The sequence below is a fragment of the Dermacentor andersoni genome, chromosome 5, assembly GCF_023375885.2.
Source record: "Dermacentor andersoni chromosome 5, qqDerAnde1_hic_scaffold, whole genome shotgun sequence".
Classification (NCBI taxonomy): Eukaryota; Metazoa; Arthropoda; class Arachnida; order Ixodida; family Ixodidae; genus Dermacentor; species Dermacentor andersoni.
In genome coordinates this window covers 36,055,992-36,082,963 of record NC_092818.1, presented here as the reverse complement: position 1 = coordinate 36,082,963, position 26,972 = coordinate 36,055,992, and the positions used below count along the sequence as shown (strand labels likewise).

Sequence of the window (26,972 nt, the reverse complement as noted above, 5' to 3'; positions counted from 1 at the left end):
TGTTGCTTTTGCAGCATCGTGGTTTCACGTTTGAATACTGACATCTTTTTTCAGATTCAAAATGAGCTGGAAGACGCCCGACCTGGAACGCTAAATGTGAATTCTTTGGTCATCCATTATGTAGCGTCACTATGATCAAATACAGTGATGCCGTGAAAATTTATTGCAGTAAGCAGGAAAAAAAAAACATTGCTAATCCAACTGCAAGGCATTTCGTACAGTGATCAATTGGTGCAGAGTGCCTTCATTAGCAGACATGATGCCTTTAAGCACACAGCTGAAAGGCTGTGCAATTGTACCGGGACTGAGTTAATTTCAGTGTCACTTGTGAACATATTAAACGCAGGATGTGCCTTTTTAGTGTATATGCCTGATATAAGAGGGGCATTCAGAAACTTAGTGCCCGTACAAAAATGACTGTTGATTCACCATTGATATATTGTTGGGGATTTGTTGAAACAGCGGACTTCAACAAATCTTCAAAAGCAATTGAGTTCCCTCAACACTTGCACACCAATAGGAAAGACGACGACGAAGAAGTGCGGAACGGTAGACCTTGTTCTGTGGTTCTTCAAAGTTGTGCGACTTCTGCATATCAGGAGCTTCCTCGAAGACGTCATCCTCCGGAATGGAGGACGGAGGACCTCCGCGCCCTCATGGCAAGGCGAGTCCCGCGGCGGTAGCCCTGTCCGTGGGAAACCGCGACATCACCGACTATAGGCTTCCCGATTCATCTGACAGCTCAACAGCGGCAGAGATGGAATCGGACAGTGATTACACGCTAGTCCAATCGCGCCACTTGAAGCGCAAGCTTCGCCGGACGTCAGCAGGCAGTGATTCTACTCATAAAAGCAGATGTGACGAACGGGTCTTCTCCGTGGGCTGCACCCCAACTACGGAAGGTTCGAATATCAATTCGTTGAACAGACAATCGCTGACCAAATACTTCGATCGAATAGCCTCAGGACATGTGAGAGAGATCCGCATTAATTCTCGGAAGAACATTCTGACGGTGGACGTTAACTCTCAGGCAGTATTGGAGGCTTTGAAAGGCATTCAAGTGGTTGGTAACATCCCAGTTCGCTCATTCCTAGCGTACGGCAAAGATACCTGCTCTGGTGTGATATCAGATGTGGACATTGACATAAAGGATGAAGACCTGCGATCTCTTTTATCGTCGACAGTGCGAATCCTCGACATCCACCGATTCGGCCGCTCCCGGTGCATCAAGTTGGTGTTCGAGTCAGACTCTTTGCCAGCATCGGTCAAAGTAGGTTATGTGAGGCACTCAGTGCGTCCATATGTACCACGACCGTTACAGTGTCACAAGTGCTTCAAACTGGGCCACGTGAGTGCGGTGTGTAAGAATCCTACGTCTTGCCGAAGATGTGGTGGTGCACATCATGTAGACTCCTGTGAGACTGACGCCATGAAATGTGCAAATTGCTCCGGAGCCCATGAAGCGACATCCAAGGACTGCCCCAAAATGGCAGAGGAGAGGCAAATCCTGAGAAAAATGGTGAGAGAGAACTCCACGCACAAGGAGGCTGCCGATTCCGTCCGCAAGAAAAGGCGCCGGTTGCGGCAAAGGCGTCGCCGCTCCCAGAGCAAGCCCGGAGGGCAAGAGGCACTTCCTTTGAGTACTTGGATGCAAAACGTGCCACAGAGAGTGCACGGCCGCGACACACAAGATGCGCATCCCCCAGTACCACCGCGCCCGTCAAGCAATGAGGCATCATCCTACGTGCGTCCAACCTCTTCGGCTATTCAGTGGCCTTCGCTACCACTAAGGGCTTCCGGAGGAGATACTCCTTCGGCTCTCCCCAAGTGCCGGGAGGGTAATGAAAGGCTTGGAAATGAAAAGGTGATAGACATGCTCAAACAGCTAGTAAACACTATGCGTATATTACTCTCCGAAATGGCAACGCCAACTGCACTATCGGTCGTGAAGGCGTTAGATGCTATGGAGCCGCTATTAGCGGCTCTAAAATAAGGGTGTTAATCATGGCTCTCACGATAAAACACTGGACATTGGAACAAAAGATGCATCATTCTGTTATAATGCAATGGAATGCTCGAGGTTTATGCGGCCGCATGTCTGACTTTAGGCAACGAGTCTTCAAATACCGCTTCCCAGTGATCGTGATATGCGAGCCAAATCTCACGTCGGAATTTCGCCTTTCCAGATACGTTAAGCTCTGGTCACGTGAAGATCGACACAAGAGCAAAGTGTTAATGTGTATACGCAGTGACATGACGTTTGTGCGGAACACGATCGCTCCACATGACAGCAATGAATATGTGTGTGTGACACTAAAACATAAACTACATGTGTTTTCGATCATCGGCGCCTACATACCTCCTAGACAAAGACTTGAACTCTCTTATCTATCCACTGTATTACAAAGTTCCCCAGGCCCTCATGTTGTTATTGGAGACTTCAACGCTCATCATCCTTACTGGGGAAGTGCCGCAATGAACTGTCGGGGTAGGCACTTGATGGACTTCATAGACACTGAAGGTCTGGCTGTCATCAACGATGGATCTCCAACTTACATCCGCGGCACTACCTACGGAAGTTGCTTAGACCTCACTATTGTATCTCAGAGCCTCCTGCCCTTAGTCAACTGGTGCTTGGACATAGAAACGCATGGGAGCGATCATATACCAACATATGTGCAGATGAAGTGGTTTGTGCAATCAACTGCATCTGCTGTACGCTGCACTGATTGGTCCACATTCACTACATCTGTCGACGAGTACTGTGGAGACATCACTTCACCATCTGATATAGAAGACATTATTGTATCATCAGTGCAGAAGACAACTAAGTTCATCAGTGCACCTACATCCAGAACGGCGATTGATATTGAATATGAACGGCTCCGAGCGATCCGTCGGAGAGCGGAAAGGAAGGTTAGGAGAACTCAATCGTCATTAGACCTTGCTTTATGTCGACGAGCTCAACGAAAAATACGGCGTCACCTTCAAAAAATGGGAAAACAACGGTGGAGGACCTTGTGTTCGTCTCTAGATCCTCGAAAGCCACTTTCTAGGATCTGGCAGATAGTACGAAGCCTTCGTGCCCCTCCTCAGCAAAAACATCCTTTCCGTGCTCTAGCACTTCACCAATCTCTGACGGAAGTGCAGGTTGCCGAAGACTTCTGTAAGAGAGTCACCCGTACCGATGCTTCAGCATGTCCAACATTGGATCGACCCGTGCTACCTCCTAAAGATGATCGTCTTGACCTTCCTTTCACGATGCCGGAATTGGAAGCTGCACTTGCTGCGTCGAGACGATCTTCTGCCCCTGGACCTGACGGTATTTCGTATACTGCTTTGTGCCACCTTGGGATGGAAGGTCGGAAAGTCCTGCTGTCATTCTATAACGCCACGTGGTCATCCAGTACAGTCCCGAAGCAGTGGAAAACCAGCCGTTTGGTCGCCCTCCTAAAGCCAGGAAAATCGCCTTACGAAATGTCATCTTACCGGCCAGTAGCTTTAGCTAGCTGTGTCGGTAAGGTGATGGAACGGATGGTGCTCACTAGATTAGAATGGTTCATGGAAAAGAATGAGCTTTATCCTGAAATGATGACCGGATTTAGACGTGGCCGGTCTGCAATAGATGGGGTCATTGATCTCGTGTCCACGATCGAACACGAAAAGAAGCGACACCGCCTTGTAGGAGCAGTTTTCTTAGACATAAAAGGAGCCTATGACAATGTACTGCACGAAGCCATTCTTGATGCCTCAGTAATTTAGGCATCGGCGGCCGTCTCTACATGTGGATTGATAATTACCTAAATGGTCGTACTGTCTTCATGTCCACGAATGATGGCGAAACGACAAGACACGCTGTGGTCCGTGGAGTGCCTCAAGGAGGAGTTCTCAGCCCGACTCTTTTCAATGTTGCCCTTATTGGCCTTGCGGAAATAATTCCTGATACAGTACACATCAGTACTTACGCAGACGACATATGCATATGGGCATCCGCAGTCACGCGACCGCAAATTCGTGCCAGATTGCAGCGTGCTGTTTCTTTAACGTCTCAGTACCTGCAGTGCCAAGGACTGCAACTGGCCCCAGACAAGTGCGCTGCGATAGCGTTCACACGGAAGCTTATGTGTTGGTATCCAATTATGATCAATGGAAATGCCATCCCATATGTCACCCACCACAAGTACCTCGGCGTTGTCATTGACCGCGGTGTTTCATGGTCGAAACATGTGGCAATGTTAAAGAAAAAATTAACTGGGCTTGCTCAAGTTTTTCGCTTTCTGGCCGGTATGAAGTGGGGTCCATCTGAGCGTTCGCTACTCCGGCTGTACCAGGCTCTCTACGTCGGATACATCAGGTATAGCCTGCCAGTTTTATCAGGTATGAGCCCGTCATGTTTACGCACGCTGGAAAGTGCCCAGGCACAGATACTGAAAACATGTCTCGGTGTTCCACGTTGCACTTCAACCCACGGAACAATTGAGGAGGCTCGCGTCACCCCTTTACCTGTCTATCTACGATGCGAACCTCTTCGAGTATTCCTGCGACTGCTTTGTCGTCATGGACGCCACCCCTTATCGACATTACCCGATATACGGCCGGACTCCACTTTTTCAAGAGCCGTTAAATGGCAAGAATCTGCCATACCAGCATACTTTGCCCCGGCTGACCTTCCACATATGCCCCATGGGTAATGTCCAAATACCTATTCCGGGAATTTCTAAAAAATCGCGAATACCTACCGTCGGCCTCAGACATTTATCACTTGAATATATATCGAAAGAATATGACTCCTCGGTGAGCGTGTATACAGACGGATCGGTATCGTCGTATGCGTCTGGTGCGGCTTTCGTCGTGCCTGCGCATCAAGTCATTCGACGGTTTCGTCTGCATAACAAGACGACTTCAACATCTACGGAACTAGTGGCAATCAGAGAGGCCGTTCAATATATTTCGCGACAGCCTCCTCAAATATGGACAGTCTTCAGCGACGCAAAATCGGCTCTTCAACTACTTAGAGTGGTGTTGAAAGAAAGCGCTTACAGAGTGTTGGCTCTTCAAACTGCTGAGCTCTACACTTTAGCACAAGAAAACGGCCACCACATCACATTTCAGTGGATTCCCAGTCACTGTGGTATACAGGGCAACGAACTGGCCGACGCCGAAGCGAAGAAAGCGCTCGAAGAACGAGAGTCACTGCTTTCAATTCCTTTTTCAAGAGCGGACGCCAACTGTCTCCTCTCCAGTGTCATCCGAAAATTGACAGCACAGCACTGGGACAGTCCGGATAATCGCCACAGACGACTCCAGAGATTGGACCCTGCCATGACTTTTAGGCTACCACCGAAAATTCAACGAAGCTGTGCCAGTCTTCTGCACAGACTAAGACTGGGGGTAGCGTTTACGCGCGGATACGTGCACCTCATGCGACGCGCCGAGTCTCCACACTGTGAGGTGTGCAATGTGACTGAGACTATAGGTCATGTGCTTTGTGACTGCCCTAAGTACGTGGAAGAGCGTGAAAGGTTGGACAACGACCTTACGCGTCTCGACAGCGCACCGTTGTCGGAGGACGTTATTTTAGGCCCTTGGCCAGATTCTCAATCGAGTTTCAAGGCCATTCAGGCATTACTGAACTTTTTAAAAACAACGGGCTTGGATTGCAGACTTTGAGCATGCCAAATTGCTTGCGATATGTTCTACATCTTCCTTCTATCGTCATCGTCACCCATCATGCACCTCTTCCCTCTTTCTTTCCCTCTTCCCCTTCCCCCAATGCCGAGTAGCTGGCTAGAGGAATATACCTCAGGCCGACCTCTCAGCATTTCATATCATTAAACTTCTCTCTCTCTCTCTGCACACCAATATTACCGTTGAGTGTTCTCAATAAAAAATTATTGGGCAACTTGTCTTGATTTTTTGTAGTTGTTTTTTTGTTGTGTAGCAGTTGAGTCCAGTATATAATAATTAGGACTCGCATATGAAGACATTCCTAAAATTTAAGGCGAAGCGTTCCAACCTCATTCCTGTCACTTTGCGGCAGGTAGGTTCTTCTTTCGCGTCGTTTTCATAATAAGAAAATAATGTGTGACCGATGGGGTGGCATCGAACGTCGGCTGTCGAGCCCGGTGCTCTAACCATTAGGGCATGAACGCGCACATGTTCCTCTCGTTCGAAAGCCAGTAACTTCTGAAATGATTGGCCCGTGCGCAGCGTGCCACTTCTTCGTGCTGTCGCTAAAGCTGGCGCTTTCAAGCGCCCATCTCCGGAACCGCCCCACTTTCGCAGCCGCTTTCGCTCTGTAAAAACTGCAGCGTTAGACTAGCTTCATGACCGCCCAAGTTCATAACGATTTATTTCTTCGCCGGTGTACAAATGCCATCTTCGTTTTAATATGCACTAGATGACATTGCAATTGGTACGATCCAAAATGAGCACGTTTCGGGGAGCAGAAGAATGCGAAGTTCACTAGCAAACATGGTGACTACGCGCATGTGGAGTTCCCCAAATGTAGACACGGCGGCAGCGCGGCTGGCGATAAGACGGGCGCCGACAGGCGACGACGCTACCTTCGAGCATGCGACGCGCTGTGGGAACCGGAGGATGCAAGCGGCGCAGACGCAGCAAACATACACGTGAGAGATCTTCGAATTTCCTGCGATGCACCCGCTGTCCGGAAAGTAAATATAGCTTTTTTTATCCAACGGCCGTGGTACTGAAGATCAAACAACGAACACGCTTTGAGAGCGCAGCGTGCAGCCGCTATCACTATTGACTTCAAAGAGCTTCTGATTCAGAAACAGCCGAAACAGTATCCCAGCTAATCGCTGCATCTACGGCTGCTCCCGACTCTCGCTTTAAAAGAAGCATGCGATTTATTTGAGCCTCGCCGAACTATCGTCCTCTTGTCTTCGAACCCTGCTGGACAGGTCCTGTATGTTCAGTTAAATAGAAGAACACTAACGGGAAATGAAAGAAATACAGGTAACGGACACTTATCATACCCCTCTTGTCACCTCGTCATCTGCAATGGTGCTATAAACTATTCTAGTAGCGTTCGGACTCAATTAGATGGTTTCAGTTGTGTAGTGGTTCACGCCTCGTGCTTTTTGATGAAAGTATTTTTTTCTTTTCGGACATCATGATGCACACTTTAGTGAAATGCTTTAACGACGATAAGTGGGACGTTCATCCGTTGAAGCCGAAGTCGTTGGCTAACCGAGCTACTAGTCTTCGACTGATGTGCGAGCCTGGCTGTTTTGATGTGTTGCGCGGCACAGGCCATGATGCATGTTGGTGAGAACGCAGCCCGAAACAGTCGCAGCCGAACTTCTGCAGATAGGTAAGTAATCTCGATTTCTTGGGCACGTAGCCTTTTTTTCTATTTTGGCATTGACAAGCGTGAGATGTTAAGCACACCGTTCACTTTGTTCAAGCAAACCGTACGCCACGGAGCGAAAGCGCGCGATACTAACGCTCGCTGCCGCCGCCACATCGTTTGAAACAATGGCAGGCGACGAGGCAGCGGTGCCCCACGTGCGTAAAATTGCATTGCTTCATTTGTTCCTGTCTAATGACCTTTCCTTAATTGGCATGAGCGAACACATTTGGAACATAAGGATCAGCTTCTCTGAGCAGTAATAATTTTGTACAGTGGCCATGCCATCTTTCATCGGGGCTCACGTGGGCCGTCTAAGCGCTTATTATCGCGTTCCGATACGTGAGAGGCGCACTGCCTTTCAAGGTATTTAGGTAGGCACGACGAGCTTAGGCGAACCGCGACAAATAATTGTGCAACAGGTGTGCAGTTCTGCTACGCTTGTACCAAACTCGTACTGGAGGGCAGTGTTGCACTTCGCGCTTAGGCATTTCGTAACTATGGCGGCCGCCGTGGCCATATGGGGCTTGAGGTCGTGGATACGATCCCCGCAGCAGTCGCATTCCAAAGGAGCGGAATGCAAAAACGCTCGTGCATTGTGCATTGTATGCACATAAATATTTACAGGAAGCCAAAATTAATAGAGTCCCCAACTACGACCTGCCTTATAATCAGATCGTTGCTATCGCACGTAGGCCATCATAATTATTTTTTTAAATCCATAGTGGCTCATCGTATACCATACGGTTAGTGTGATCACCTTTGGTGCCATAGCGGTTAAGCGCGCCTCGATTTAGGTTTGCGCCTAATGATGTAGCGCACCGCAAAATATATTCCGCTTCTTTGGGATTTGCGGAGAACTGCCAACCGGTAAGTCGCAGTTTCCACGCGGTGACTGTACACGGATACACAGCGTAAATGAACAGAGGTGCGTTGACGACGTCGGCAAAAAACACAGCCGCCGACGGGCTCACCTTATCGCCTATCACCGCCAAAACTACCGCAGTAAGCATCTTTATATAGAGCGGCACGTTTCTGTTGAAGGCGTACTGTACAATTTTATTTTATTTTTTATTTCTTTTATTTCAGCATCAGACGAAAATAGAGCCTGATGCAAGGACAGAAGCTAAAGGCTGATGGAACCTGACGAGGCCTCTGACCCTAAACAGTCTACAGCGGTTACAGATACAACACAAATCTTAGAAACAAAGGAAATAAAGTAAAAGAAACGCAGCATTTGACACCTGTACACAAACGTATTGCATATACTGTTGTACACAAATGACACATAACAAATCATACATAATAGGACGCTAAGAAATTTACTTGAATGAATCAGCACAAAACAGCTGTTGTACAAAAACATACAAATAAAATATAATTGTCAGTGAAACTGTATAATGTTGCTTGAAACGACACAAAAGTAAGATAAGAGCAATTTTTAGAGTTATTTTGTGTTATATAGAGTTTTATGTATCCTTCGTGAGAAGACAGTAAAATATGAAAAAAAACACTTCAATTTTGGCTATAGTTAGATTGGCAAGATAACAATAGCTCCCTAAATTGGCTTTTAAATGCTTTTAATTTGCATTCAAAGTTTAGCTTACCTTCAAATTTGTTTAATATCGCAGGTATTTGATACGCCATTGTTTTCCTTCCATAATTTGTACGGAGTTTTGGTGTTCTGTGTTTTCGGTGCCTCAAAAGGTGTTCAGCATTTTCAGAGTCCATATTTCCATATAGTTTCTTCTGATCGATTACTTGCAGCGCTTTGAAATAATATAACTGGTCTGCCTTTAGGAGGCCGTGTTTCTTAAACAGAGGAGCGGTTCTCAAGTCCTGTGCATTACCACAATAAGATTCAAAACAGCGCAGAATTTTCTTATGCAAAGTAATAAGTTTAGTATAATTGTATTGCGTAGTAGTGCCCCAAACCATCAAGCCATAGGTTAATTTGGAATAAAAAAGTTAATAATAAATGTTCGTTTTTTAGCCAGAGCGGTATGAGCGCAGATATCCTGTATAGACATCCAAGTGTGCTGGCAATATCTACACTTAGGTTTCTAACGCACACCCGCCGTGGTTGCTCAGTGGCTATGGTGTTAGGCTGCTGAGCACGAGGTCGCGGGATCGAATCCCGGCCATGGCGGCCGCATTTCGATGGGGGCGAAATGCGAAAACACCCGTGTACTTATATTTAGGTGCACGTTAAAGAACCCCAGGTGGTCAAAATTTCCGGAGTCCCCCACTACGGCGTGCCTCATAATCAGAAAGTGGTTTTGGCACATAAAACCCCATATTTATTATTTTTTTCAAACGTGCACTGACCAGCTCAAGCCTTCCTGAAACCAAACCCCGAGAAATTTTTGTGTCTGAACTTGTTTTATAAAGGTGTTTTCAAATTTCACGTTAAGTTTGTGGTGTAGAGGTTTGTTGGGAGGACCAAATACGACATATGTTGTTTTTGAGGCATTTAATCTTAACTTGTTTCTGCTTAACCAGTTTGAGAGATGCACAAGCTAGTCATTTACAGAGGATTCAAGTGTCAGTAGGTTATGCGAAGAGAAAAAGACATTGGTATCATCAGCATACATTATGGTTTCAGCAGAACTATCAATTTTGACAATGTCATTGATATAGGCAAGAAATAGTAATGGGCCCAATATTGATCCTTGTGGTACTCCTTGTTTTAGCTTCGCGAGTGTTGATACTGCATCATTAATTTTCACCAACTGATAACGATCATTCAGATAACCATCTGGAAGATCTAGTACAATACTTCGGATACCGTATCTTGATAATTTGTTAAGTAATTAATCGAACTGTATGGTATCAAAAGGTTTCTGAATGTCTAAAAACAAACCTAGTGTATATTTTCTACATTCCATGTTTTCAATTATCCTGTCTTTGATGTGTACGAGAGCGTGTTCTGTCGATCGATGCTTGCGAAAGCCATATTGACATTGAGTTATCACCTGATGCCTTTCAAAAAATGAAACTAGCCTCTCATGAATGACGCATTCAAATATTTTAGATATTGTAGGAAGTACGGAAATAGGTCGGTAGTTAGATAAATTGTTTGTATCACCTTTGAAAATTGCGGTGACTTTGGCAATTTTTAATAGCTTAGGAAATACGCCTGTTAGAGTGAGGTTAATTATGTAGCTAAGAACTTCACATATTAAAGGCGATATTAATTTTATTTCATTTGGACGAAGTCCATCCACCCCTAGAGATGTATTAGTGCCAATTACACTTGAAATTTCACTAGGATCAGTAGGTTTCAGGAAAGTAGAGTGATTCAATATGGTGTCTAGTGGCATACTGCCGTCGCAGATAGTTTCGCTCATGGTATTGTAGGAGCCAGCATCCACAAAATGTTTGTTCATTGTATTAGCTAGTCGTTCACCGATGAGTGTTTTGCCATCAACTACGAGCTGCGTAATCCTATCCCTAGCTTTTGTTCTTGAAGTGAGCGAGTTTACAACCTCCCATATTCGTCGATGATTATTATATATGCTCTCAAAAAGATTCTGGTAGTAGTACTGTTTTGCTTTTCTTAACTCAGTCGTTAAAGCATTCCGATACTTCCTAAACTCTGTGAATGTAGTTGGATCCCGTGAACGGATAAAATCATGGAATAACTTATTTGTTATTTTGATACGGTGATAAAGCTCTGAATTAATCCAAGGTTTCTTATGTTTTCTTCTATTACGATCGGTCGGCTGTAATACAGGAAATGCCGCATTGTATGAAGCGTGTAGTAAAGAAAAGAATTTCTCACAAGCACTGTCTGCGTTTTCGTCATTGTAAACCTCACTCCAGTCAATCAGACTGACCAAGTGGAAAAATTCTTTTTGTCTTATAAGGTTTATGGCTCGTCTGCCTTCTCTGTTAATTTAGGGCTTGTCATAGTGCTTAGTGATGGAATAAAGCAAAAGAACTGGCAGATGATCACTAAGAGCATATGAAAATATTCTGCTCGAGATTTCTCGTGGACTGAAGTTTGTTATGCAAACATCCAAAACAGTGGCAGTTTGTTTTGTAAGTCTTGTAGGTTTATTTATATGGTTTCTGAAACCATACGTAGATAACAGTGTCTAAAAATTTTCTACGTAAGCATCATTGGAACTTAAGTCGATATTTATGTCCCCCATAATAATGCAAGATGCGTTTGAAAAGACAGGGGAAGCCAACTGTAAGTCCACAAACTCTACGAAACGACCTTTGTGCCCTAGCGGAGGGCGGTAGAGAGCGACCACCACTATTTTGTCGATATGCAAGCACAAAAGTTCAAAATCGGCACTCATTAACGAGAAATCACTATACAGTTGATAAGAAAAGGTATTCTTAATGTAGATAGCCAGCCCTCCACCCTTTTTTTGCCTACGACAAAGATGTTCAGACCGATAGCCTGGAAAGTTTGGTTTTGTGTCATTATCTGAAAGCCATGTTTCAGTAAAGGTTAGAATATCGAAGTCAGCTGATAGCGAATGCAAAAAAACAGAAATGTCTGCCTTTGGTCGAATGCTTCTACAGTTTGCATGTAATGCAGAAAAAAACTTTCCACAAGAAAACTCGCGATTAAAAGCGTCAACTGTGTAGTATCTGCTGTTCTCCTCTGGGTTCATCGTCATGAACAGGAAAGGCAATTAAATCACATTCAATTTAGTCTTCAACAATTGATTTTATCTAAGTCTCCTTCATGAGCAATGTGAAATATATCGGAGTCTTCATCTTTACGTACAAGCACCTTGCCTCCAGTCATCCAGGCGAATTTCCATTTGGCAGCCTTTTTCCTTTTAATCGCATCTGAAAGCAGTGCCTTGTTTTTTGGAGTCAAGTGTTCATTCACAAAAACCGGGGTTGTTCCTTCAAGACCAAGCATAGAGCTGTCTATCTTCTTTTTTCTGCACTTTGATAACAGCTCATTCCGCTGATTTCATCTGACAAAGCAAACAACTATGTTCTTGACATCAGCATTGAATGTACGCACATAGTGACCCGTGTCGATGTGAACCATGGTGTCAATGGTTACCCCTACACTTTCGCCTATTTTGCTTATTATTGCCAGCTGGTCCTTTCCATCCGGGACGCCCTTAATCTCGAGGTTGTTGAGGCGCTGGTATTGCTCGAGCTCTTCACATCTTTGTGATAATCGGACGTTTTCGCCTTTCAGTTCAGTTTTCTGTTGCGCAATTCCTGCATTTCAAGCCTCAAGTTTTTAATCTCCTTAGTAGTATATTTGACATCATTGCAAATATCAGTGCAGTAAGACACACTTTTCTTAAGCTCCCGCATTTATTCTCGGAAATCACGCCTCAAGTTCTAGAGAGCCCTTGTCACCTCACGCAAATCTTTTGTCGTGTCGTGTTCCGAAGCCACGCCGCCCCCTTTTACAGTGCTCTTTCCACTATATTTTCCCGCCATTAGACATGAAACCACATGCACAATACAGCACAGGCAACAGCAGTAGATTGTTAGCAGTGCACTACAAGGATTTACAAAATCTGTGGCACAAAATTCCTCACCTGCGAAGGCAAAGAATGAATGGCGATCAGATCCGTGCTGTGCGCGCACTGCTGCCGAACTAATTGGCGATAACCGAAGCATGCCACCGTTCTCCGCTGCCTCTTTGAGCTGAACCGATCCGAATGTGCGTCGCTTGCAGAAGCGAAAGGAGCGCGACTCGGCGCATTGTCGCCTCGAGCACCGTTTGCGTGGTGAAGAATGATGTGTGCATGAAGCTAGCTCACTGCGAAGACGCTACCGCGCAAAACGCGCAAGGGCTTGTACGCGACGTTCTGCACACAAATCGCGTGGGATGATCGGAGACACCCCGCAGGGGCGTCTGCGCAAGCAGGCGTTTGGTGTGTTGCGACACCACGTACCCGAGTACATGGGGGTTGGACCCTCCCGCGTGTAGCCGTGCGCTGCATAGCCGTGTCCGGGGAAAAGGGGATCCTGGGGGTTGAGCCAATGCTGGGTGTTTGGACCTTTACGGCCCCTCGGCGGTGGCAACACACCCCTTTGGCCTCGGCTTCACGTAGACGGCACACCCGGACTGACCCACCCGGGGGAAATCGGCAGTCGTGTTCTCCTGTCGTCCTCTCCAATCTTCGTCTTTCTCTCTCGTCTTTTTCATCTTTCCTGTCTTCTCATCACTTCTCCTCACTTCCTAGTTTCCCGGCGGCAAGTGTTAACCTTGTGCATTATGCCCAACCTCGGGTATGGGGCTCTTGCACTGCCCAGGGGGCGCTGCGAAAAGGAAGCTAAAAAGCGCCCTCTATGCTGAAATGGGTCGTACCAAGCTCGGTCGTCTGCTTCGGAAAGCACGTTTACAATATGGAACCGCCACTTTCGGTTGTGTTGTTTCATGGCCTGCAGCGAATATCGGGTGCCGAAGATTTTTTCAGGGGTGGCACGCTGCGTAAAGGCAAGAAATTATGCAGTGCCGAATACGTGTACGCCGTTCAAGAATTAGGCGGCGAAGTTTTAGCACCGTGTCAATCGCAAGTGAAGCGAGTCGCGTACGAAGTGGAACTTCAGGTAAGGTTTGCACGCTAGCTGCTAGATTCAGGCGCACAAACGCGAGGAAATGCTTGCTATAAATTAATCCACAGCAGCGATAAGCAGGCATCATGTGTACGGAACTGCTCGAGAACTCGACGGTACGCGCCGCGATGTACGAACTGTTTGAGCGCACAATCATACGCGCCGCGACGGCAGCGGTCTTTCGACATGCCGCGAAACGGCGGGCCTCCTGCAATCTTTGTTGACTGCGTGCCGCTAAACAAGTAGTTATGCCTGCTTTGTAGTAGTGGCCATCTGTCCCTTTTAGTAACTGGTAATAACTGATGCAATGCATATGAGCTCGCACGTCTTGCGAATCGCGCTGCAGCGCGAGCTCGTGCGCTGCTCGCTTGATGTAGGTTTTAATGACAGCGCTCGAACATCGATGTGCTGCAATCAATACTGCCTTGCTGCGCTGCCTCAACGTGCTGGCTTGAGATCAAGGATGAGCGCATTTAACTCTCTTAACCTGTGCTGCTCGTAGTGGAGTAGTGAATGGTCATCGAATGAGCCCGACCATTTGTGCTCATTTGCACACACCTGGTCACTTCACCACGTCGCATCGGTCGAGATGTTAATATTCGCTGTGGCCGGGTCTCGAATCGTGAATTACCAGCCATGCCTGCTGCTATGTCGGTCTGCTGTCGGGACTGTAGGCGCAAAAGACCGAACATTAGAACGCAGATAATCAAGCAAGCTTCAAGACAGGCGAAGCAGCCAGCATGGCGCGAAGTTTCGCTTACTCAGCGCGACGAACTGCAGCTATGCAGCGCGCCCGACGCTCCACTTCGTGAGGCCTTGAAGGAAAATGGCAGAATCTGATGTTGGGATTCAGGCCTCCTTGTTCATGGCAGCCCACGACGCTGAAGTAATGACGGTGACGCCTTTTCGAGGCTGGGCTAGGTCTCTTCGGATCGGCCTCACCGATTCCTTCTGCTCCCAGCATTACGTTCCACGGCACACGGAGAGTCCGTTTTCCTTAACTATAGGCTGCGGCGAGCTCGCAGCGTGGTCGACGTGGTCTGTGAGAAGTGACGAGCCTTTTCGCATTCGCAACAGGGCAGAAAAAAGTGCGAATCGACGCAAAACTCGGCCTAGAAACGTGCTTCGCCACAGCCAGGCTTCAGTACGACCCAAGCTGGTACGACCCAGATGTCGTTTCCCGCGCCGCCACCAGGCGCCACTACTATACCTCAAACTCCAGCGCAAGACGCCCATAGGTATTTGGTTATAGTGGGGATGTACCACTGGCGTGCGCAGAACTGGATACTTCCCGTCCTGTGTCGTCCCCTGGTTGGGCTCCATGGTGGGTGGCGGCCATCCCTGCCGAATATTATTATTACTTATGGAATCAAATTTCCCTCCACTCCCTGATCGCTCCTTCAAGAGGGGGCACACCGAAGATTCCTTCAACTTCTTCATGAGTCGCAAAGAAACATTCCCAAAATACCATGTCATTCACAGTCAACATGAAAGCAAGACAGCCCGAACAATATCTCCTTTTGTTGTGGCAAAATCATTGGCAAACTCCATTGGCCCAGGTTACAAAGTAACTAAAATGGGAAGCGGCGATCTTCTTCTTGAACTTCGTGACAAGACACAGTACAGTAAATTGTCAAAACTAATTTCTTTTGGGGACATTCCAGTTTCAGTAGGCCCACACAGATCTTTGAACACTGTCCGCGGTGTCGTCTCTGAAGATGACCTGCTCGATCTTAGTGAAAGTGTGCTACTTGAGGGATGGCAAGATCAAAATGTAGTAAAGGTCCAGAGAATAACGATTAGGCGGGACGGCAAGGAAATCCCCACAAAACACATAATCTTAATTTTTGGAACTAGCAACTTACCAGACTCAATAGAAACAGGATACTGCAAACTCCGTGTAAGGCCATACATTCCTAACCCACGGCGATGCTTCAAATGTCAGCGGTTCGGGCACAGCTCACAAAGCTGCCGAGGGCGCATTACTTGCGCAAAATGTGCATCAAACGAGCACTCATCTGACACTTGCACTTCCACCACCCATTGGGCTAACTGTGACGGGGATCACCCAGCGTACTCCCGTTCTTGCCCATCGTGGAAAAAAGAAAAACAAATAATCGAAATCAAAATCAAACTGAACTTTTCCTTCCAAGAGGCGCGCAAGCGCTTCTCGATGAACCAATCTAGTCCGTCTTACACCGATGTGGCGCGCCGGGGGGCAGCGCTACATCATTCGGCGGCCGCCCAAGTCACACGGAGTGTGACGGCGGTCACGCCACTAGCCCCCCGGCCGGAACAGCCAGCGCTGTTCAGGCCCCTTCAAAGGACGAACAGCAGACCCTCGGGCCTGTTGAACCCAGGGCCACTGCTCGGGCAGATCGGCCCACCACTCCCGCGAACGTGCCCGCTCCGCGGGCACTATCTACAGCCTCAGACGAAGCGATAGACACAAGAAATAACACTCCGGCGTCTCAGACGCCCAAGCAACGGCGCGGCTCTCTCGAGCGCACCGGGAAGAAAGAAAAATTCCGTATCACGGGGCCTGGAAAGGCCTCGTGAGCTAATCTAATCTATATCTCTTAGACACACAGCACAAAACATATATAATATGGACACGCAGATATTACTGTTGAATGTGAGGGGTTTACTCCACAACCTAGACGATATTAAGGAACTTTTACATAAGTACACCCCAAAGGTGCTGTGTGTCCAAGAAACACATCTTAAACTTTCGCAAACAAACTTCCTCCGACTGTATGCCATTTTCCGAAAAGACCGAAATGAGGCCCATGCCTCGTCGGTCGGTGTGGCAGTAATAGTAGATAAGAGTGTTGCTTGCCGGCAGTTACAGGTTAAAACGCCCCTAGAGGACGTTGCTGTAAGAGCAGTGCTTTTTAGTAAGCTGCTGACAATTGCACCCTTATACATTCCTACAAACTATCAACTCTCCAAAACTGAATTTGAAAGCTTTATTGCGCAACTTCCGGAACCATACATTGTCGTTGGAGACTTGAATGCCCACCATACCTTGCGGGGCGACTCTAGCTGTGATGCCAGAGGGCGTCTCAGTGAAAACTTCCTCTTCAGTACGGGTGCATGCTTGCTAAATAAGACAGAGCCAACTTTTTACAGCGTTGCGCACAAGGCATTTTTATCTAGATTTATCCATCGTTTCAAGTACAGTCGTGCCGTACTTGGAGTGGAACGTACATGAGGACCCACACGGGAGTGATCATTTCCCGATTGTTCTAAACTTAAGGAAACGGGACGAATGTTCTCCACATATACCCCAGTGGAAAGTTGACTCAGTGAACTGGCAGCGATACGGAGAACTGACATATATGACCTGGGCTGATATTCGTGCGCGTAGTATTGACGACGCAGTGTCATATCTAACCGCATTTATTCTCGACGTAGCGTCAATATGTATCCCGCAAACAAATGCATCGCCTAATAAACGACGTGTTCCCTGGTGGAATGATGAATGTAAGGAAGCACGAAAGAAACAGAAAAAGGCTTGGAATCAGCTCCGTGACTCTCCGACTATCGAAAACCTTATCAGTCATAAGAAAATAAAATCAGAAGGCAGAAGAACGCGCCGCCGTGCCAAAAGGGATAGCAGGCAAAAATATATTTCCGACATTAATTCTGATACAGACGAAAGAAAAGCCTGGAACAGGGTAAACAAATTAAAAGGCCGCGAAACTCATCCTCTACCATTAGTAAACACAAAAGCAGACTCTCTTGAGGAACAAGCTGATTGTCTAGGAGCACATTTCGAGCACATTTCCAGCACATCTCATTATACAGATACATTCCTAAAATACCAGCGACTAGCAGAACAGCTGCATTTGAGTCGGAAAGGCACATCCACTGAAGCATACAATCGTCCATTTGGAATGGCTGAGTTCCAGGCCTCACTCAACAGTTGCAACAAATCTGCTCCACGAGGTGACAGAATATTGTATGAGATGATCAGACACTTACACCCTGAAACTCAAAATACACTACTGTCACTCTTCAATTCAATGTTCTCTGCCGGCTACATTCCATCTGCCTGGAAAGAAGCAATCGTAATCCCCATTCTCAAAGAGGGCAAGGACTCTTCCTCGCCGAACAGTTATAGGCCTATAGCTCTGACAAGTTGTCTATGCAAATTATTTGAGAAAATGATTAACCGTCGCCTCATCCATATTCTTGAAAGCAACAAGATACTCGATCCCTTTCAATGCGGTTTTAGGGAGGGTACATCCACAACAGATCACCTTGTCCGCATCGAGACAAATATCCGAGATGCCTTTGTCCACAAACAATTTTTTCTATCAGTATTTTTAGATATGGAAAAGGCAAACGACACAACCTGGCGCTATGGAATTCTCCGTGACCTGTCTGAAATGGGAGTTCGAGGCAACTTGCTGATTGTGATTCAGAGTTACCTCTCCAATCGCACGTTCCGTGTTAGAGTTGGTAACGTTCTGTCTCGTCCATTTACGCAACAGGCTGGTGTTCCACAAGGTGGTGTGCTAAGCTGCACTCTTTTTATAGCCAAAATGAATTCGATCCAGACTGCCATACCACATACTATGTTTTATTCGGTGTATGTGGATGACATCCAGATAGGTTTCAAATCATGTAACCTAAGTATCTGCGAGCGGCAAGTACAGCTTTGCATAAATGAATTATGTATGTGGGCGGACAAAAACGGTTTCAAGCTAAACCCACAAAAATGTACGTGAGTCCTATTTTCTAATAAAAGAGACATAATGGCGGACCCCGCAATAGATCTAAATGGAGAACGGCTATCTGTGAGCCATGAACACAAATTTCTAGGAATCCTTTTAGACAGTAAGCTGACTTTTGTACCACACTTGAAGTATCTGAAGTCAAAGTGCCTCAAGTCAATGAACTTGCTGAAGCTCTTGTCACGTACATCTTGGGGAAGCGACAGGCGGTGCCTTTTAAAGCTCTACAAAAGTCTAGTATTAACACGCCTTGACTACGGAGCAATAGTCTATAATTCTGCCGGACCTAATGCTCTGAAAATGCTTGATCCTATTCACCACTTAGGTATCCGCCTTGCTACAGGCGCCTTTAGGACTAGCCCTGTGCACAGCCTCTACGTCGAATCAAACAAATGGTCATTGCACTACCACAGGACATATTTAACTTTCTCCTACGCCCTTAAAGTTAGGTCAGATGTTAAACATCCTTGTCATTCCACTATATGCGACTTGTCCACTGCTAGGCTGTTTCGCAACCGCCCAGCCACTAGGCCTCCTCTGTCCCTCCGATTGGAAGCACTATCAGAAAGAACAGGGGTCCCACTTTTACACAATGTCCTAATAGCTCCTACACGGCTTCCACCGCCTTGGTAGTGGCTGACTATCCAATGTGAGATCTCTTTCTTAGAAATATCGAAACGAGCCCCGGAGGCACACGTATATTCGCATTTTCTGGAACTCAAGGAAAAGTACTCATGTGATGAATTTTACACAGATGCTTCGAAGTCTCCGGCTGGTGTTGCTTACGCAGCTCTGGGACCCTCACTTTCAACATCTGGACCACTAAATCCATACACCAGTATCTTTACAGCGGAAGCATACGCTATTCTTAAGGCTATTCAGCACATACGGCTCAGAAATATCGCTAAGGCTATTGTCTTCACTGACTCATTAAGTGTAGCGAGAGCCCTAATTAGCTTACGAAAGCATAACAACTCGGTTTTTAATGAGCTGTATAGCTTGTTATGCTCCGCATATATGTGCAACCAAGCGATTATACTATGCTGGGTACCTGGTCATAAAGGCATAAAAGGCAACGTAGCTGCTGACAAAAACGCTACATCAGTGAGTTTTAGCAACACAGATGGAAATATTCCCATTCCTGCCACAGACCTAAAGCCCTTTCTGCGCCGTAAATTGAGGAATCACTGGCAAGAAGAGTGGGATACACAAACATTGACTAAGTTACACATTATAAAACCAAAATTGCGAAATTGGATAAGTTACAAAACAGCACGGTACAAGGAAGTACTTCTTTGCCGATTAAGGATAGGCCACACATACGGCACCCACTCTCATCTATTCACTGGGGGCGATCCTCCAACTTGGGTTAAGTGCGGCAATAATCTCACTGTCCTCCATGCTCTCATTCAGTGCCCACCAATAGAAACAGACAGGAAAAAGTATTTCCCTGCTGCATATCGCGAGAATTTACCCCTTAACCCTGCATTTTTTCTTAGCGATGAACCTCTTTTTAATCTGCAAACAGTCTTAGAGTATTTAGCCGCAACGGACACCCTGAAAATCATCTGGCCAGGCAACTTTTATGCAAACGACTAACAGCCCTGTCTTCAAGGGCTCTCTTGAAACTCTGGTGTCAGTGTTATGGTTTTATTGCATCATCTTTTAATGAAAGCCCATTGCCATAGCCCACATCACATCCTAGTCACCGTCATTATTTTACCACCTATATATTCCACTCCACTTACAGCGTAAGTCTTTAGGCCCTTTTACAGCCATATCACATCTACCATGATGAGTTCATTGTGCATGTCATCCACAATACATCGTGAACATTACCACATGTCATGGCGCTCTTTGGTCAAACCTGGCCCTTGCGCCATAAAACACCACACATCATCATCATTATGATCGGAGACACGCCGGAGCGGCTAGCTTCAAAGAAGCGGTGCATGTTCTCACTCGTACATGCACGCTCACGCTCGCATCGCTGTCGGCGTATCTTTAGGCCATTCCTGCTGCTGGACGTCCACCCAAAAATTCGATATCTGCTTGGTATCGGCTAGGCACTGTCGCGTGGTCGTTGGTTCTTTAAGAGAGCCGGGAATATTTCTCCCCGCTGTGAAACATCCCTGTGCGTGTCTTAGCTAACATTTACCGCAGCAACCCATTTCTTCCTTTTCTAGAAAGCACTCGTAAAGAGTCGTAAATTTTTACTTGCAGGCATAGTGTGTACTTCTATTTTGTGCGTAGTTATGTGCAGTGTGTGGCAGATTCTGAATCCGCGCAATCTCATTTTCTGTCCACATTCCGTTCTCCCAGGTTGCGCATGCAGCAAATTCCCAGATGCTAAAGTGTTCTACGTCAAGAGCAGCTGGGCGTCGTGCAAGAGACACCCGTTGATATTGACACGTGTACTTATCTTTATCGGGCGACCACGAAGGACTTGAATGGCCTGCCATAAAGAATAACCGATGGGACCCGCGTGTCTTTCACAAAGTTCTACACTATCCGCGTCGTGCATTCATGCGATCAGATTACACAAGTTGCGGTGAAAGACAGTGGACGGAACCATCGATAACATTTCAGAAACTTCTTTTACATGCAGGCGCGTCCTGCGCTGCACGATAACATTTGTTAGGCGGCCAAACGTGGTCGCCCGATAAAGATGAGTACACGTGTCATTACCCCCCTCTTAAAAAGCATCGACACGATGCTGCAAACAAACGAAAGTAATAAATAGGCACTCGTAGCAAAGAAAACAACAAAATAAGGGAAGTTCGTTAGCGTCCGTAAAACGGTTTAAGACGCACCACGTGGACCACTTCAGGGCGTGCGCGGCGCCGCTGTGAATGCGAAATGCTGTCTGGCACAACCTCATAGTCCAGTGCGCCAATACGTCGGATGACCTTGTAGGGTCCGAAATAACGTCGCAGTAGTTTCTTACTCAGTCCTCGTCGGCGTATCGGAGTCCATACCCAAACACGGTCGCCGGGCTGGTATTCGACGAAGCGTCGTCGGAGGTTATAGTGTTGGCTGTCGGTACGCTGCTGGTTTTTGATCCGTAGGCGGGCGATTTGTTGGGCTTCTTCGGCGCGCTGGAGATAGGTAGCGACGTCAAGATTCTCTTCGTCAGTGACGTGTGGCAACATGGCGTCGCGCGTCGTCGTCGGGTTCCTGCCGTAAGCCAACTTGAACGGCGTGATCTGTGTTGTTTCTTGCACCGCCGTGTTGTAAGCGAATGTTACGTACGGCAGGACGGCATCCCACGTCTTGTGTTCGACGTCGACGTACATCGCTAGCATGTCGGCGAGGGTCTTATTCAGCCGCTCCGTAAGACCATTCGTCTGCTGATGGTAGGCCGTTGTCCTCCTGTGGCTTGTTTGACTGTATTTCAGAATGGCTTGGGTGAGCTCCGCTGTAAAAGCCGTTCCTCTGTCGGTGATGAGGATTGCTGGGGCCCCATGTCGCAGCAGGATGTTCTCGACGAAAAATTTCGCCACTTCGGCTGCGCTACCTTTCGGCAGTGCTTTAGTTTCAGCGAAGCGGGTGAGGTAGTCCGTCGCCACGACGATCCACTTATTTCCGGTTGTTGACGTCGGAAAGGGTCCCAGCAAGTCCATCCCGATCTGCCGGAATGGTCGGCAAGGAGGCTCGATTGGCTGTAGTAATCCGGCTGGCCTTGTCGGCGGTGTCTTGCGTCACTGACAGTCTCGGCATGTTCTGACATAACGGGCGACGTCGGCGGTCAGGTGCGGCCAATAATACTTTTCTTGTATCCTCGATAGTGTCCGGGAAAATCTTAGGTGTCCAGCGGTCGGATCGTCATGCAGGGCGTGCAATACTTCTGGACGAAGTCTGACGGGACAACAAGAAGGTAGTTGGCGCGGACTGCTGAAAAGTTCTTCTTCACGAGTAGATTGTTTTGAAGCGTGAATGAAGATAATCCACGCTTAAATGCCCCGAGGACAACGTCGGTGTGCCCTTCCAAATATTCGACGAGGCCTTTTAGCTCCGCGTCTGCCCATTGCTGTGCAGCGAAGTGTTCCGCGCTTATCATTCCAACGAAGGCGCCGTCATTCTCGTCGTCTTGCGGCGGCGGGTCAATGGGGGCGCGTGAAAGGCAATCGGCATCGGAGTGTTTTCGTCCGGACTTGGAGGTGACAGTGATGTCGTATTCTTGTAGTCTGAGGCTCCACCGCGCTAGTCGTCCTGAAGGATCCTTTATATTCGCTAGCCAACACAACGCGTGATGGTCACTGACGACTTTGAATGGCCTGCCATAAAGATAAGGGCGAAATTTAGCTGTAGCCCAAACGATGGCGAGGCATTCCTTTTCGGTCGTAGAATAGTTGCCTTCCGCTTTTGACAGCGACCGGCTAGCGTAAGCTATCACCTGTTCGACTCCGTTTCTCCTCTGGACTGGAACGGCACCGAGCCCTAGCCTACTGCCGTCAGTGTGGATTTCTGTATCGGCGTACTCGTCGAAGTGCGCAAGTACCGGCGACGACTGCATGCGTCGTTTGAGTTCTTCAAATGCGTCGGCCTGCGGCGTTTCCCACTTGAACTCAACAACAGACGTGTCAACGGCTCGGCGATGCGTGAAAAGTCCTTGACAAAGCGCCTGTAGTAGGCACACATGCCAAGGAATGTACGCACTGCCTTCTTGTCGATGGGTTGCGAGAACTGTGCGATTGCAGCTGTCTTTTGCGGGTCTGGACGGACACCAGATTTGCTCATTACGTGGCCTAGGAACAGAAGCTCATCGTAAGCGAAGCGGCATTTTTCCGGCTTCAGAGTAAGCCCTGACGACTTGATGGCTTCTAGTACTGTCGCAAGCCGCTTGAGGTGATCGTCGAAATTTCCGGCGAAGACGACGACGTCATCCAAGTAAACGAGACAGGTCTGCCACTTCAATCCTGCTAATACCGTGTCGATGACGCGCTGGAACGTTGCAGGCGCCGAGCACAGTCCGAATGGCATAACCTTGAACTTGTAGAGGCCGTCTGACGTGATGAAGGCGGCCTTCTATTTGCCAGTAGCCAGACTTGAGGTCCATCGATGAGAAGTATTTAGCATTGCAGAGCCGATCCAATGCGTCGTCTATCCGTGGGAGGGGTATACGTCTTTCTTCGTGATTTTGTTCAATCGACCATAATCGACGCAAAAACGTAGGGTTCCGTCTTTTTTCTTAACTAAAACTACTGGAGAGGCCCACGGGCTTTTCGACGGCTGGATGATGTCGTCGCGCAGCATTTCGTCGAGTTGGTGTCTTATAGCTTCGCGTTCTGGCGTCGAAACTCGGTAAGGGCTCTGGCGGAGTGGTCGAGCGCACTCTTCGGTTATTATGCGATGCTTTGCGACTGGGGTTTGTCGAATCCTCGATGACGTCGAAAAGCAGTCTTTGTATCGTCGAAGCAGACTTCTGAGCTGTTGCTTCTTAATCACGGGGAGACTTGGATTTATGTCGAAGTCTGGCTCGGGAACTACGGTCGTCGGGGTAGATGCTACAGAATCTGAGAGGACAAACGTGTCGCTGGTTTCCTGAATTTCCTCGATGTATGCGATCGTCGTGCCCTTGTTGATGTGCTTGAACTCCTGGCTGAAGTTTGTCAGCAACACTTCAGTTTTCCCTCCATGCAGTTGAGCGATCCCTCTTGCGACGCAAATTTCACGGTCGAGCAGTAGACGTTGGTCGCCTTCGATGACGCCTTCTACGTCAGCGGGTGTTTCGGTGCCGACCGAAATGAAAATGCTGGAGCAAGGCGGGATGCTCACTTGATCTTCGAGCACCCTCAAGGCGTGGTGACTACGAGGGCTCTCCGGCGGTATCGCTTGATCATCTTCCGACAGCGTTATTGACTTTGACTTCAGGTCGATGATTGCGCCGTGCTGGTTCAGGAAGTCCATGCCGAGAATGACGTCTTGTGAACACTGTTGGAGGATAACGAAGGTAGCACGGTAAGTCCGGTCATGAACGGTAATTCTTGCCGTGCAGACTCCAGTCGGCGTAATGAGGTGTCCTCCAGCGGTTCGAATTTGAGGGCCTTCCCATGCAGTTTTAACTTTTTTCAAATGGCCGGCGATGTGTCCACTCATTACGGAGTAATCGGCCCCTGTGTCCACTAAGGCGGTAACTGCGTGGCCGTCGAGAAGCCCGTCGAGGTCGGTGGTTCTTTATCTGGGGTTGCAGTTACGTCTTGGCGTCGGATCACGGCTGCGTCGTGTTGAACTAAAGCTGGAACGGTGCGTCGTCAAGTCGTGTTTCGTCAGTGTAGTCTTGGCTTCCTGACTTCGTCGGGACGGCGGCGTGTCGTTATTATGTCGTCGAGATGGTCTCTTCGTCGTCTTCGTCGGCGGCGGAGGATCTTCGTCAGTACGACGAACAGCAACCGCCCCTCCATCGGTTGCTGCTTTTAGTTTTCCGGATATGGGCTCGCAGAGCGGCCCCGGGCTGGGCCGGTGTATGGTTGGCACTGCGGTGACAAGTAGTGGCCTGGTGACGGCGAACGGGATGGTCGTCGAGGGTTGAACTGAGTGGCGGCGAGGTAGTCGGCGATATCGTGAGGTCGTTCGCCAATTTGTAGTCGCGGCCTTTAACCGCGAACCCTCGGAGTCCCATATCCCGGTATGGGCATCGGCGGTAGATGTGCCCGGCTTCTCCGCAGTGATAGCAAAGCGGACGGTGGTCGGGGGCGCGCCAAACGTCAGTCTTCCTTGGAACGCTGCTTGAGGGGACGGCTTGGCGTGCTGGCGGCGGGGTGGTGGTGGACGACGGAACTGTGTCGTCACTGGGCCTTGGCGTGGACGCGGAGGGGGTACGTGACGGCGGGCTACAGCGGCGTATGTCATCGCTTGCGGCTGAGGTTGCGGCAATTCAGGGCTACTCTGAGTTGTTGTTGGACCTCCTCATGTACGGCGTTGGCAATCGACGCCACTTGAGGCTGTGATGAGGGGAACAGCTTTTGCAGCTCCTCCCGCACGACCGCTCGGATAGTCTCGCCCAGGTCGTCGGTGGCCAGTGACTGAATTCCGGCGTAGTTTGTCGAGTTAGAGCGGCGGTTGAATTGCCGGTTCCGCATTTCCAGTGTCTTCTCGATGCTGGTGGCTTCGCGAAGAAACTCCTCGACGGTCTGCGGTGGGCTCCGTACCATTCCGGCGAAAAGTTCCTCCTTTAAACCACGCATCAGTAGGCGCACTTTCTTCTCCTCGGACATTTCCGGGTTGGCGTGGCGGAATAGGCGGCTCATTTCTTCGGTAAAAATCACTATGGTCTCATTTGGTAGTTGCACCCGGGATTCTAATAGCGCTTGGGCTCGTTCTCGGCGTACGACGCTTGCGAATATCTGCAGGAAGCCGCTTCGGAACAGCTCCCAGGTCGTTAAGGTGGCTTCTCGGTTCTCGAACGACGTCCTGGCACCGTCTTCCAATGCGAAGAAGACATGTCGCAGTTTGTCGTCGCTGTTCCAGTTGTTAAAAGCAGCGACCCTCTCGTATGCCTCAAGCCAGCTTTCCAGGTCCTCGAACGTTGAACCACGGAACGTCGGAGGCTCCCTGGGCTGCTGCAGCACGATAGGTGATGCCGGGGCTGCCATTGGGGTGGACTTTGTGGGGATCTTCCTGGTCGTCTCAGGCAAAAGTCCGTGCTCCGGGGGCAGTTGTAGAAGACGGCGGCTTGCTCGATGGTCCGGGACTACGTTGGTGATTTTGCGTTCCGGGCTTGGATCTCGGCTTGTCGGGGGCGTCCGGTACATGAACCAAAAGCACCTCCAACAGATGTCACGTGGTGGTGATGTTGAATAAAGCAGTAGCAATACTGTGAATGACAAAACTAACTTTTATTGGGCGAACCTGTGCCCACAAAACAGGCTACACTTATAGCACAACGATAGCGGCGAACACGCTCGGCGATCGTCGAAAATCTTATCAGCGGGTCAAGCGCGTCGGCTTTTATAGATCAGCCGTCGAATGTTCCAGATTAACCGATGGGACCCGCGTGTCTTCCACAAAGTTCTACACTATCCGCGTCACGCATACATGCAATCAGATTACACATGTTGCGGTGAAAGACAGTGGACGGAACCATCGATAAGATTCCAGAAACTTCTTTTACATGCAGGCGCGTCCTGTGCTGCACGATAACATTTGTTAGGCGGCCAAACGTGGTCGCCCGATAAAGATATGTACACGTGTCAATATGTGGCTTATTCACTAGCAAGCGCGCCCCTCTGTTGCCACTCTCCATCAAGGGGGATCTTCAACTATTTTTTGTGCTGCTCTGTGGTGTACTGACTGCCGCA

The 26,972-nt window shown here is 48.2% G+C and overlaps 1 protein-coding gene across 1 annotated transcript in view; it reads left to right on the top strand.

The window, feature by feature from the left end:
- The first annotated feature begins 628 nt into the window (after positions 1-628).
- Positions 629-26,972, top strand: part of LOC126519921 (uncharacterized) — a 67,566-nt gene continuing 41,222 nt past the window's right edge. The window contains exon 1 of the mRNA XM_072288304.1: positions 629-1,270. Coding sequence (XP_072144405.1) covers positions 629-1,270 — 642 coding nt within the window. The remainder of the gene's footprint in view (positions 1,271-26,972) is intronic.